Source organism: Amblyraja radiata, chromosome 9 (assembly GCF_010909765.2).
Source record: "Amblyraja radiata isolate CabotCenter1 chromosome 9, sAmbRad1.1.pri, whole genome shotgun sequence".
In the NCBI taxonomy this organism is placed as follows: domain Eukaryota; kingdom Metazoa; phylum Chordata; class Chondrichthyes; order Rajiformes; family Rajidae; genus Amblyraja; species Amblyraja radiata.
The window spans coordinates 59,991,556-60,004,818 of NC_045964.1; the positions used below are offsets into that span (position 1 = coordinate 59,991,556).

Below are 13,263 nucleotides of genomic sequence, written 5' to 3' on the forward strand. Positions count from 1 at the left end.
AGAAAAAGAGGGAGAGTGGGAGAGAGAGAGAGAGAGGTGGGGAGAGTGGGTGAGAGAGAGGGAGAGAGAGAGAGGGAGAGAATAGAGAGAGGGAAGGAGAGAGAATAGAGAGAGAGAAGAGAGAGAGAGAGAGAGAGAGAGAGAGAGAGGGAAAAGACTGAGGGAGAGAAGAGAGAAGAGAGAGAGAGAGAGAGAGAGAGAGAGAGAGATAAAAAAAAAGACAGAGAGAGAAAGAGGGAGAGAGAGAGAAGGAAAGAGTGAGGGTGGGGAGGGGAGGCTGTGGGTGGGGGTGGGGAGAGTGTACAGCTCAGAAACAGGCCCTTCGGCCCACCTAGTTGGCGCCAACCAGCGATCACCGCACATTAACACTATCCTACACACACTGGGGACAATTTACACAAACACCAATTAACCTACAAACCTGCACGTCTTTAGAGTGTGGGAGGAAACCGAAGATCTGGGAGCAAACCCAGGCAGGTCACGGGGAGAGCGTACAAACTCCGTACAGACAGCGCCTGTATTCGGGATGGAACCCGGGTCTCCGGCGCTGTGAGGTGGCAACTCTACCGCTGCTCCACCGTGCAGTATCGGGCTAGCGGGCATGGCCAGGGGGTTACTCACGATGTGAAGCTGCAGGAAGTCTCCGAGACCGGGGGCGCTGTCCACTCGGACCAGGATGGCATCCTTCACCGCCGTGCTGAAGCCAACGGCCAGGCGGTCCGTCCGCGTGCTGGGCCTGTCGTTAGCCGGCCACGTGTAGGTGATGAGGCCTCCACCGCGGCCGAAGATGTAGGTCGTGCCAGCTGGAAAGGAAGGTGAAAGGTCATCAGCAGCTGGCAGTCAGTGGGCACGTCGCACAAGTGACAACAGACAACAGGTGCAGGAGTAGGCCATTCGGCCCTTTGAGCCAGCACCGCCATTCAATGCGATCATGGCTGATCATCCCCAATCAGTACCCCGTTCCTGCCTTCTCCCCATATTCCAGGCTATCTTTAAGAGCCCTATCTAGCTCTCTCTTGAAAGCATCCAGAGAACCAGCCTCCACCGCCCTCTGAGACAGAGAATTCCACAGACTCACCACTCTCTGGGTGAAAAAGTGTTTCCTCATCTCCGTTCTAAATGGCTTACCCCTTATTCTTAAACTGTGGCCCCTGGTTCTGGACTCCCCCAACATCGGGAACATGTTTCCTGCCTCTAGCATGTCCAAACCCTTAATAATCTTATAGTTTAAGAAAGAACTGCAGATGCTGGAAAAATCGAAGGTCGACAAAAATGCTGGAGAAACTCAGCGGGTGAGGCAGCATCTATGGAGAGAAAGGAATAGGTGACGTTTTGGGTCGAGACCCTTCTTCAGACTCCATAGATGCTGCCTCACCCGCTGAGTTTCTCCAGCATTTTTGTCTACCTTTAATAATCGTATAGGTTTCAATAATTCAGCGATTACACACTGGCACCGACAAATCATGGAACCATGAACTTTCCGATCTATGAGATGGCCATTCAGCCCATTCACTCAATGCTAGTCCAGGGAGCAATCCCACCTTGCACCATTGATCCTACACTGCAGGTCACACCTGCTCAACTACAGATTTCAGCTGACTGTATAGCACGCAACAAAAAGATATTTGTTGTATCTTTTGTTGTATTTTTTTTTAGTTTACATTAGAGATACAGCGTGGAAACAGGCCCTTCGGCCTACCTTGTCCATGCTGACCAGCGATCCCACGCGCATTAACACCATCCTACACACACACACACACACACACACACACTAGGGACAATGTTTACATTTATACCAAGCCAATTAACCTACAAACCCGTGCGTCTTTGGAGTGTGGGAGGAAACCGAAGATCTCGGAGGAAACCCACGCAGGTCACGGGGAGAACGTGCAAACTCCGTACAGACAGCACCCGTAGTCGGGATCGAACCCGGGTCTCTGGTGCTGTAAGCTCTGTAAGGCAGCGACTCTACCGCTGCGCCACCGTGCAGTCCACATGACGATACAATAAACTAAACTAAATTACGCAAAGCGAATCTGAAGTAAAGAAAAGGACCAGAGGTCACAGCCTCAGAATTAAATGACGTTCCTTTAGGAAGGAGATGAGGAGGAATTTCTTTAGTCAGAGGGTGGTGAATCTGTGGAATTCATTGCCATCATTGATGGCTGTGGAGGCCAAGTCAGTGGATATTTTTAAGGCAGAGATAGATAGATTCTTGATTAGTACGGGTGTTAGAGGTTACGGGGAGAAGGCAGGAGAATGGGGTTGAGCGGACAAGATAGATCAGCCATGATTGAATGGCAGAGTAAACCTGATGGGCCGAATGGCCTAATTTTGCCCCAAAAACGATGAACTAAACGACACTAAACACGTTTATTGCATCCCTACACTGAAGTAAAAATGTTGCATGGCACGGTGGCGCAGCGGTAGAGTTGCCGCCTTACAGCGCCAGAGACCCGGGTTCGATCCTGGCTGTACGTTCTGCCAGTGACTGCGTGGGTTTTCTCCGGGTGCTCCGGTTTCCTCCAACACTTCATTGGGTTAATTGATTACGGTTAAAATTGTAATACTGACTATACTGTGGCCGCCCCTTGTTCTCTCACTGGCACGAGCGCAGGGTCCCTACACATTTGATCCCATCTCATCGCAGGAACGTCCACAATATGTTAACTCGCATTAGCTCACTGTAGACAGACTGGAAGACAGATGCCGCCTGTCTCAGGGCGATTCGAGCCCAGCTGTCCTTCCCCCACAGTCTGCTCTCAGCACAAGGCAACGGAGATGGAGGTGGAGGACCTTCAACCTCCAACATTAATTTCGGCTGAAGATGGGTCCCGACCCGAAACGAGGTTTCGTTCAGTTTCGAGATACGGGCCATTCAGCCCACCGAGAACTTGCCGACCATCGACCACCCATTCACATTACCTCCACGGACACAATGTGCCGGATCAAGTCAGCAGGTCGCGCAGCGTCTCTGGACAAAAGAGGAATAACAAACCCGCCGTGAAATCTCTTCGCCCATTCCTTCTCTCCAGAGATACCGCCTGTCCCGCTGAGTTACTCCGGCATTTTGTGTCTATCTTCGGTGTAAACCGGCATCTGCAGTTCCTTCCGACACATACTGATTTAGTTTAGTTTACTTTAGAGATACAGCAGGGAAACAGGCCCTTCGGCCCACCGAGCCCGCGCCGACCAGCGATCCCCGCGCGCTAATGCTATCCTACACACACACACGAGGGAAAATTTACATTTACACCAAGCCAATTAACCTACAAACCTGTACGTCTTTGTAGTGTGGGAGGAAACCGGAGCACCCGGAGAAAACCCACGCAGGTCACGGGGAGAACGTACAAACTCCTTACAGACAGCACCCGTAGTCAGGATGGAACCCGGGCCTCTGGCGCTGTGAGGCAGCAACTCTACCGCTGCGCCACCGTGCCGCTCTAAGATGCAGTTTTATCTGGTGGTGACGTTTGGTTTAGTTTCGAGATAAAAGGCCATTCAGCCCACCAAGACCTGCTGACCATCGACCACCCATTACCTCCATAGACACAATGTGCTGGAGTAACTCAGCAGGTCGGGCAGCATCTCTGGAGACAAGAGAAATTGAAAAACCATCGTGAAATCTCCTCGACAGATCCTGTCTCCGCATTTTGACTGCTCCACTATGAAACCTCCTCAACCAGAGATGCTGCCTGTCCCGCTGAGTTACTCCAGCACTTTGTGTCTACCTACGGTGTAAACCAGCATCTGCAGTTCCTTCCTTAACATTACCTCCATGTGGTCTCACTTTCACATTCAATCCCTAGGCACCAGCGGGATGTTTTTTCTCTCCACAGAGGCCAATTAACCTACAAACCTGCACATCTTTACGTCTTTGGAGTCGGGCAGGAAACCGGAGCACCCGGAGGAAACCCACGCAGGTCACGGGGAGAGCATGCAAACTCCGTACAGACAGCAACTGAGGTCAGGATCGAACCCGGGCCTCTGGCGCTGTGAGGCAGCAACTCTACCAACTGCGCCACCGTGTAATGAGTGAACGGGGATTGTGGGTCCGCACGGACTCAGTGGGCCGAAGGGCCTGTTTCCGCAATGTATCACCAAGCTATGATGAACTTCGGAGTTGTAGCCAAACCTGGGTTTGGCGACGGTTTGTAGGAAGGAACTGCAGACGCTGGTTTACACCGAAGATGGACACAAAAAGCCGGAGTAACTCAGCGAGACAGGCAGCATCCCTGGAGAGAAGGAACGGGTGACTTTTCGGGTTGAGACCCTTCTTCAGACCCGAAACGTCACCTGTTTCAGTCAGAGGGTGGTGAATCTGTGGAATTCTTTGCCGCAGAAGGCAGTGGAGGCCAAGTCAGTGGATATTTTTAAGGCAGAGATAGATAGATTCTGAAGAAGGGTCTCGACACGAAACGTCACCCGTTCCTTCTCTCCTGAGATGCTGCCAGTCCCCGCTGAGTTACTCCAGCATTTTGTTTCATACTAGTTCCATGTTGTCTCACTTTCTCATCCACTCCCTACACATTAGGGCCAAGTCTGGCATCGATGAAGTGACAGAATCGTAGCAGATCAGACTTGGGGCACAGCGCGAGGTTCGGGTAGGTGGACCACGACACAAGGACCTAACCAGAATGATGAGAGAAATAGATCGGGTAGATGCACAGAATCTCTTGGCCAGAGTAGGTGGAATCGAGGACCAGAGGACATAGGTTCAAGTCAAGAGTGTTTTAATTTTCACACAGAGAGTTGTGAGTGTGTGGAATTCTCTGCCTCAAAGGGCGGTGGAGGTCGGTTCTCTGGATACTTTCAAGAGAGAGCTAGATAGGGCTCTTAAAGATAGCGAAGTCAGGGGATATGGGGAGAAGGCAGGAACGGGGTACTGATTGGGGATGATCAGCCATGATCACATTGAATGGCGGTGCTGGCTCGAAGGGCCGAATGGCCTACTCCTGCACCTATTGTCTATTGTCTATTGTCATATGTCCCAGATAGAACAATGAAATTCTTACTTGCTGCAGCACAACAGAACATGTAATCATAATAAATAATATAACAAAAACTCAGAAAAAAAAAGAATTAAAAAAAAAAAGGTAAAGGGGAAACGATTTAATAGGAATCTGAGGGGTAACTTTTTCACACAGAGGGTGGTGGGTGTATGGAACGAGCTGCCAGAGGAGGTAGTTGAGGCAGGGACTATCCCAACGTTTAAGAAACAGTTAGACAGGTACATGGATAGGACAGGTTTAGAGGGATATGGGCCAAATGCAGGCAGGTGGGACTAGTATAGCTGGGACATGTTGGCCAGTGTGGGCGAGTTGGGCCGAAGGGCCTGTTACCACACTGTATCACTCTATGCATGCGACCAAAAGTAGACAAAAATGCTGGAGAAACTCAGCGGGTGAGGCAGCATCTATGGAGCGAAGGAATAGGTGACATTTCGGGTCGAGAGCAGAAGGTCGCCCATTCCTTCACTCCATAGACGCTGCCTCACCCGCTGAGTTTCTCCAGCATTTTTGTCTACCTTCGATTTTTTTTCCAGCATCTGCAGTGCTTTCTTAAACATGCATGCGACCCAGGTACTTTGTAAACAGCAGGGCGTTAACTCCTGAAGTTAAAAGCTCCTAATGCTCGATCCCCAACACCTCAAATCACTTCGCATCAACGAGCCACTTCTGAACCGTTGCCACGTAAGCTGAGAGTTTCAATAACACAGCGGTTAGGTTAGCGGTCCTGAATCCATTGATCCATACACATCAATTCAAATCCTGCTGTGCCCGTGAGGAATTTCAATGCTAGTAATTAAATATATCTGGAGTTTAAAACCCCCCCGCAACTAAGCTCAGCATTGGTGACCATTAAACTGCGGGATTCTGTTGCTGAAATCCCAACCTGGTTCATTAGTTTTCTTCCGGGAAGAAATCGGCCGCCCTTTCCCAGTCTGCTCAAGATTTGATTCCAATCCCATCAACGTGACTGATGCACTATAGTCATGGAGTCATAGAGTGATACAGCGTGGAAACAGGCCCTTCGGCCCAACTTGCCCACACATGTCCCAGCTACACTAGTCCCACCTGCCTGCGTTTGGTCCATATCCCTCCAAACCTGTCCTATCCACGTACCTGGCTAACTAGTTCTTGAAAGTTGGGATAGTCCCAGTCTCGACTACCTCCTCTGGTAGCTCGTTCCGTACACCCACCACCCTTTGTGTGAAAAAGTTACCCCTCAGATTCCTATTAAATCTTTTCCCCGGCAACTTAAACCTGTGTCCTCTGGTCCTCGATTCCCCTACTCTGGGCAAGAGACTCTGTGCATCTACCCGATCTATTCCTCTTGATGGGCCGAATGGCCTAATTCTACTATTCCTTCTAGACAATAGACAATAGGTGCAGGAGTAGGCCATTCGGCCCTTCGAGCCAGCACCGCCGTTCAAAGTGATCATGGCTGATCATCCCCATTCACATCCTCATGCTGCCTGTCCCGCTGAGTTACTCCAGCACTTTGTGTCTGTCATCGGTGTAAACCAGCATCTGCAGTTCCTTCCTACACGTAGATTGCCGAAACTGCCTGACCTACTTTTCACTCAGTTGCAGCTCTGCCTGGCACCGCACGAAACCTCCCGTAGACTTCAGACAATCCATGTCCTTTGTACTTGTTGGCAGAAAATCAAAGTGCCTCCGAAGATGACTCCTTTACAAGAATGTTTGGGGCGTTAGCACAGCAGGCGGTGTCAAACGCAGGAACAAAGGGACAATGGCTCCAAACTACCAAAGGCTCCGGCCTGAATTCTCAACATGGAGACACAAAGTCTGAAGAAGGGTTTCGGCCCGAAACGTCGCCTATTTCCTTCGCTCCATAGATGCTGCTGCACCCGCTGAGTTTCCCCAGCAATTTTGTGTACCACCGACACAAAGTCAAGGGTGTTTTATTGCCACTACTGGCATATATATACACACACACACACATATATATATATATATGTCTGAAGAAGGGTCTCGACCCAAAACCTCACCTATTCCTTCGGTCCATAGATGCTGCCTCACCTGCTGAGTTTCTCCAGCATTTTTGTCTCCTTACATATATATTTTTTTTTTCCCCCCTATATATAGGTCAATAATATATATATATGCACACACACACATGCATACATACACACATATATATACGTGTGTGCGTATGCATATATATATGAACGTGTATGTATATGTGTGTACACACACATACTGTATATATATCTGAAGAAGGTTCTCGACCAAAAACGTCACCCATTCCTTCTCTCCAGAGATGCTGCCTGTCCCGCTGAGTTACTCCAGCAATTTGTGTCTACCTTTGTGTATATGTATATATATATGTGTGTGTGTGTGTGTGTGTGTGTGTGTGTGTGTGTGTGTGTGTGTGTGTGTGTGTGTGCGTGCGTGCGTGTGTGTGTGTGTGTGTGTGTGCGTGTGTGTGTGCGTGTGTGTGTGCGTGTGTGCGTGTGTGTGTTTGTGTAAAAACAAGCGAACAAACAGTACTAGTGCAAAAAGACAAAACCAATGCCCCCGTCTATGTCTAAGTGTTGTATAAGAAAGAACTGCAGATGCTGGAAAAATCGAAGGTAGACAAAAATGCTGGAGGAACTCAGCAGGTGAGGCAGCATCTATGGAGCGAAGGAATAGGTGACGTTTCGGGTCGAGACCCTTCTTCAGACCGTCACTGTAGTTCGGAGACTAGTTGGAGGTAAGAAAAGGTTCCGAACAAATCAGTGCCGGCACCGATGACCAAGGAGAGGTGGAGCCCACAATGGTCCATTGTTGGTCCATTTCCATGTTGTTTACATAGAACAGTGCAACACAGGAATACTTCCGCCCACAATATTTGCCAAGTACAACCTGATTTCCTGCCTGCCCATATCCCTCTATTCCTTCCACTTCCTTGTGCCGATCTCAAAGCCTCGTACATGTCACCTCAGCTGTCGGGAGAGGTTGACCAGGCTAGGATGCTATTCCTTGGAGCGCAGGAAGATCAGTTTCGGGAAACAGCGCGGAAACAGGCCCTTCGTCCCGCTGAGTCCGGGCCGACCAGCGATCCCCGCACACCAACACTATCCTACGCACACTAGGGACAATTTACAATTTTTACCCGAAGACAATTAACCGCCAAACCCGCACGTCTTTGGAGTGTGGGAGGAAACCGGGGCACCCGCAGAAAAGCCACGCAGGTCACGGGGAGCAAAGATCCTATAGCGGAGCAAGATAGACCACTCCTGCTAAATGCAATGGGCTGACGTGTGGTACGCAACGGAGCAGAACGTGAGCCTTCTTTTCATCTATTTCAGTAACCCGACCCGCCCCGACCCGACCCGACCCAACCCGACTCGCAGTGTAATCAACGTTGCGGGGGAACAGTTTGTGTAAATAAATAATAATTCTGAAAATGAGGAGAAGATTTTTACCAAAGAACTTTTATTTTCGTGAGGATGTTTCCGTAACCGGCTTCCGTCTCCGCACTAGTATCTTTTCTCCGCTATGGGATCTTTGGTGCGGAGACGGAAGCCGGTTACGGAAATGGGGCCGAAAATGACCCATGAATCTGCCCATGACCGTACTACGTCTTTTTCGTTGAGTGGGCTATCTTGCTCGCTATAGGGTCTTTGACAGGGAAAACGTACAAACGTACAAACTCCATACAGACAGCGCTCCTGATCAGGATCGAACCCGGGTCTCTGGCGCTGTAAGGAAGTAATTCCAAAGGTTTGCAGGTTAATTGGATTTGGTATAGAGGTGTACACAATCATGAGATGGGACGAATGCACACAATCTTTCACCCAGAGTTGGGGAATCAAGGACCAGAGGACTTAAGGGCCTGGCCCACTTGGGCGTCATTTGTGAATCCCAAAATCCTGGGGCGACCGCGTGCCACTGCCTACGTCACCACACACCATGCGCGCATCGTGCAACAACAACAACAATACAATTTATTGTCATTTGAGCCCCAGTGAGACTCAAACGAAATTTTGTTTCCACAGCCATACAAACAAATTATGCATCGTAAATTATGTCGCTTAAATGACGCCTAAGTGGGACAGGCCCTTGACTGTACGTCTAACGAGTAGCAGGTCTACTCAATAACCAAAGGTCTCTGGTATTTTATTTCATTCACATGTTTAAACTGTAATGTTCTATTAATAATGTTGAATGTTTTGTGTGACATTTTTAATTGTTTACTATATGTCGTGTTGTCACTTGCGGGCGGAGCACCAAGGAAAATTCCTTGTATGTCAATACTTGGCCAATAAACATGTTCATTCATTCATTCTAAGGTGACAGGGGAATGATTTAATCGGGACTTGAGGGCACAAAGTGTGGTGGTTAAGTTATAGGTCAAGTCATCTCCCACTGCCTTTGTCTTCTGCATCACTACAATCACTGGCACGGTGGCGCAGCAGTAGATTTGCTGCCTTACAGCTTGTGCAGCGCCGGAGACCCGGGTTCGATCCAGACCACGAACGTACAGAGTTTGTGCGTTCTCCCCGTGACCTACGTGGGTTTTCTCCGAGAACTTCGGTTTCCCCCTACACTTCAAAGACGTGCAGGTTTGTAGGTTAATTGGCTTGGTATGAATGTAGAATTGTCCCTAGTGGGTGTAGGGTAGAGTTAGGGCACGGGGGTCGCTGGTCGGCGCGGATTCGGTGGGCCGAAAGGCCTGCTTCCAAGCTGTATCTCTAAACGAAACAAAACTAAGCAATCTTCTGTTTCTCCTTCAAGGTAACACGAACTTACTTGCCAACCCTGGCAGCGAGTAGCAGCTGAAACTAATGGGCCTGTCCCACGAGGCGATTTTTTAGGTGACGGCCAGCGACTGTCATAGTCGTAGCAGGTCGCCAAAAAAACGGCGACTGGACTAATGGGCCTGTCCCACTTAGGTGATTTTTTTAGGCGACTGCCGTCGACTACGACAATGGAATTCACCGAAATCAGCACCGGCGACAACCTACGTCACGTGGCGACAACCTACGACAGCACCTACGTCAGGAGAAGTCAAGCTACGACAAGCCCACGGCGTCCGTCACAACCATACAGGCGACACCCCGGCGACCATGTGGCAACAGCCTAGCTGAATGACTTCGTTAGGCGGCACGGTGGCGCAGCGATCGAGTTGCTGCCTTACAGCGCTTGCAGCGCCGGAAAGCCGGGTTCGACCCCGACTACGGGTGCTGTCTGCACCGAGTTTGTACGTTCTCCCCGTGATCTGCGTGGGTTTTTTCCGGGTGCTCCGGTTTCCTCCCACACTCCAAAGACGTACAGGTTTGTAGGTTAATCGGATGGGTATGAGTGTAAACTGTCTCTGATGTGTGTCGGGTAATCACGCATTGTCTTTCCACTGGCTGGTTAGCACGCAACAAAAGCTTTTCGCTGTACCTCGGTACACGTGACAATAAACTAAACTAAAGTAGTGTTAGTGTGCGGGGATCGCTGGTCGGCGTGGATTCAGAGGGCCGAAGGGCCTGTTTCCGCGCAGTATCTCTAAACCAAGAGTTCCCAACCTGGGATGAATTTCGCCTACCCAGGGGGTAAATTTGTTGATTCTGGATTAGTACATATTTTTTCTCATCGTCTGACTGTGTTTGTTTCTGGTGTACCGGTATCTGTTCATCATTAGTTGTTCATAAATAAGTGAAATAATATTGTTATGTGCTATTAAACTTGCCGGGGGGTGGGGAAAGGGACGATAAACGTTGGGAACCCCCTGCTCTACACTAAACTAAACTAAACTAAGCCTCACCTCACTGGGTTAATAAAGGGCCTGTCTCACTTTCACGACCTAATTCACGACCTCTGCCGAGTTTGCCCTTGACTCACACTCGCAGCATGGTCGTCACGAGGTCTTAGGAGGTCGTAGCTAGGTCGTAGCTAGGTCGTGATGCTAGTCGCAGGTACTCCTGGCATCAAGTAGGTCGGGGTGTTTTTTCAACGATGAAAAATGTCCACGAGTAAAAAATGGTCGTGAAAGTGGGACAGGCCTTTAACTCACCAAGTTAATCTGTGACTCTAATTTCAGTTTCAATAGACAATAGACAATTGGTGCAGGAGTAGGCCATTTGGCCCTTCGAGCCAGCACCGCCATTCAATGTGATCATGGCTGATCATCCCCAATCAGTACCCCGTTCCTGCCTTCTCCCCATATCCCCTGACTCCGCTATTTTTAAGAGCCCTATCTAGCTCTCTCTTGAAAGTATCCAGAGAACCTGCCTCCACCGCCCTCTTAGGCAGAGAATTCCACAGACTCACAGTGTGGAAATGTTTCAGCCTCAATCTCCAGCTCCTGCCAACAAGAAGGTGTGGACTGCACCTGTATTCTACATGGCTAAGCATGGACATTCAGAAATCCCACTTGGCCAAACACCACATTATCTTTAATGATTCATTTCCAATTTTGTCCTTGAATTGGCAAACAGTTAAACACAGACAGGTAATTAAAATTATTAAATAAATCCTCAGGGAGTCTAACAGTAGCCAGCTGTTACAAACTGAAGCAAGCAGTGAGCAACCTGGGTGCTTGTTCAATGACTTCCTTCCAAAGATATTTCAAAATAGGGTCTGCAGAAAGGTCTGGACCCCGAAACGTCACCTATTCCTTCGCTCCATAGATGTTGCCTCACCTGCTGAGTTTATAGACAATAGACAATAGGTGCAGGAGTAGGCCATTTGGCCCTTCGAGCCAGCACCGCCATTCAATGTGATCACGGCTGATCATCCCCAATCAGTACCCCGTTCCTGCCTTCTCCCCATATCCCCTGACTCCGCTACGTTTAACTCTCTCTCACTCTCTCTTGAAAGTATCCAGAGAACCGGCCTCCACCGCCCTCTGAGGCAGCGAATTCCACAGACTCACAACTCTCTAGGTGAAAAAGTGCTTCCTCATCTCTGTTCTAAATGGCTTACCCCTTATTCTTACACTGTGGCCCCTGGTTCTGGGCTCCATCAACATCGGGAACATGTTTCCTGCCTCTAGTGTGTCCAGCCCCTTAATAATCTTATATGTTTCAATGAGATCCTCTCTCATCCTTCTAAACTCCAGAGTGTACAAGCCCAGCCGCTCCAATCTATCAACATATGACAGTCCCGCCATCCCGGGAATTAACCTCGTGAACCTACGCTGCACTCCCTCAATAGCAAGAATGTCCTTCCTCAAATTAGGGGACCAAAACTGCACACATTACTCCAGGTGTGGTCTCACTAGGGCCCTGTACAACTGCAGAAGGACCTCTTTGCTCCTATACTCAACTCCTCTTGTTATGAAGGCCAACAGGCCATTCGGTTTCTTCACTGCCTGCTGTACCTGTATGCTTACTTTCATTGACTGATGAACAAGGACCCCCCAGATCCCGTTGTACTTCCCCTTTTCCCAACTTGACACAATTTAGATAATAATCTGCCTTCCTGTTTTTGCCACTGAAGTGGATAACTTCCAGGTGTGGTCTCACCAGGGCCCTGTACAATAGTCCAGGTGTGGTCTCACTTGGGCCCGTACAACTGCAGAAGAACCTCTTTGCATTCTCTGTCCTTGATTCCCCATTAGATCTAAATCTAATCAAGGGGTAATTCAAAGCCAATCTGGCCATGAGCTTCTATCAAACCAACGCTCAAATAAAACCAATGAAAAGTTCACGTTTTGAGCAAATCTTTGGCCATTCGGCCCGTCAAACCTATTCTGCCATTCAATTATGGCTGATTTTTCCTTCCCTCCTAACCCCATTCGCCTGCCTTCTCCCCACAACCCCTGACAGGCCCTTTGGCCACCCGGGTTTGATCCCGACTCCCGGTGCTGTCTGTGTGGAGTTTGTTCGTTCTCCCCGTGAACTGGGTGGGTTCTCTCCGGGTGCTCTGGCTTCCTCCCACACTCCACAGACACAGGTTAATGAAGATTCTGCAAGTTACTTACAGAGGGCCGATGAACCTATAATCAGCGGTGGTTTAAGACGCGGGAGGAAATTTGATCTCCTGCTGGGAAACCCACCCACGCGGTCGCAGGGGAGAACGTGCAAACTCCACGCAGACAGCACCTGAGGTCAGGATCGACCCCGGGTCTTCTGCGCTGTGAGGCAGCAGCGTCACTGTCCCGCCCCTGTGTGCAGGTAAAAAAGTGATGGTCTTGACATCATGTTCGGCACAGGCACTGTGGGCCGAATGGCCTGTTCTTGTGCTGCATGCTCTCTGTTCTATATTCTAATATCAAACAATCTGAACCAAGCCTTCCCCTGAAATCTTGTTCTCTCTG

The 13,263-nt window shown here is 49.5% G+C and overlaps 1 protein-coding gene across 19 annotated transcripts in view; it reads right to left on the reverse strand.

Annotated features, from left to right (window-relative positions):
* Positions 1 to 13,263, reverse strand: part of nrxn3 (neurexin 3) — a 1,403,890-nt gene that overhangs the window by 211,015 nt on the left and 1,179,612 nt on the right. For all 19 annotated transcript variants that reach the window (XM_033027583.1, XM_033027578.1, XM_033027577.1 and 16 more), the window contains one exon: positions 622 to 803. In XM_033027583.1, the coding sequence (XP_032883474.1) occupies positions 622 to 803 (182 nt within the window). The remainder of the gene's footprint in view (positions 1 to 621; positions 804 to 13,263) is intronic.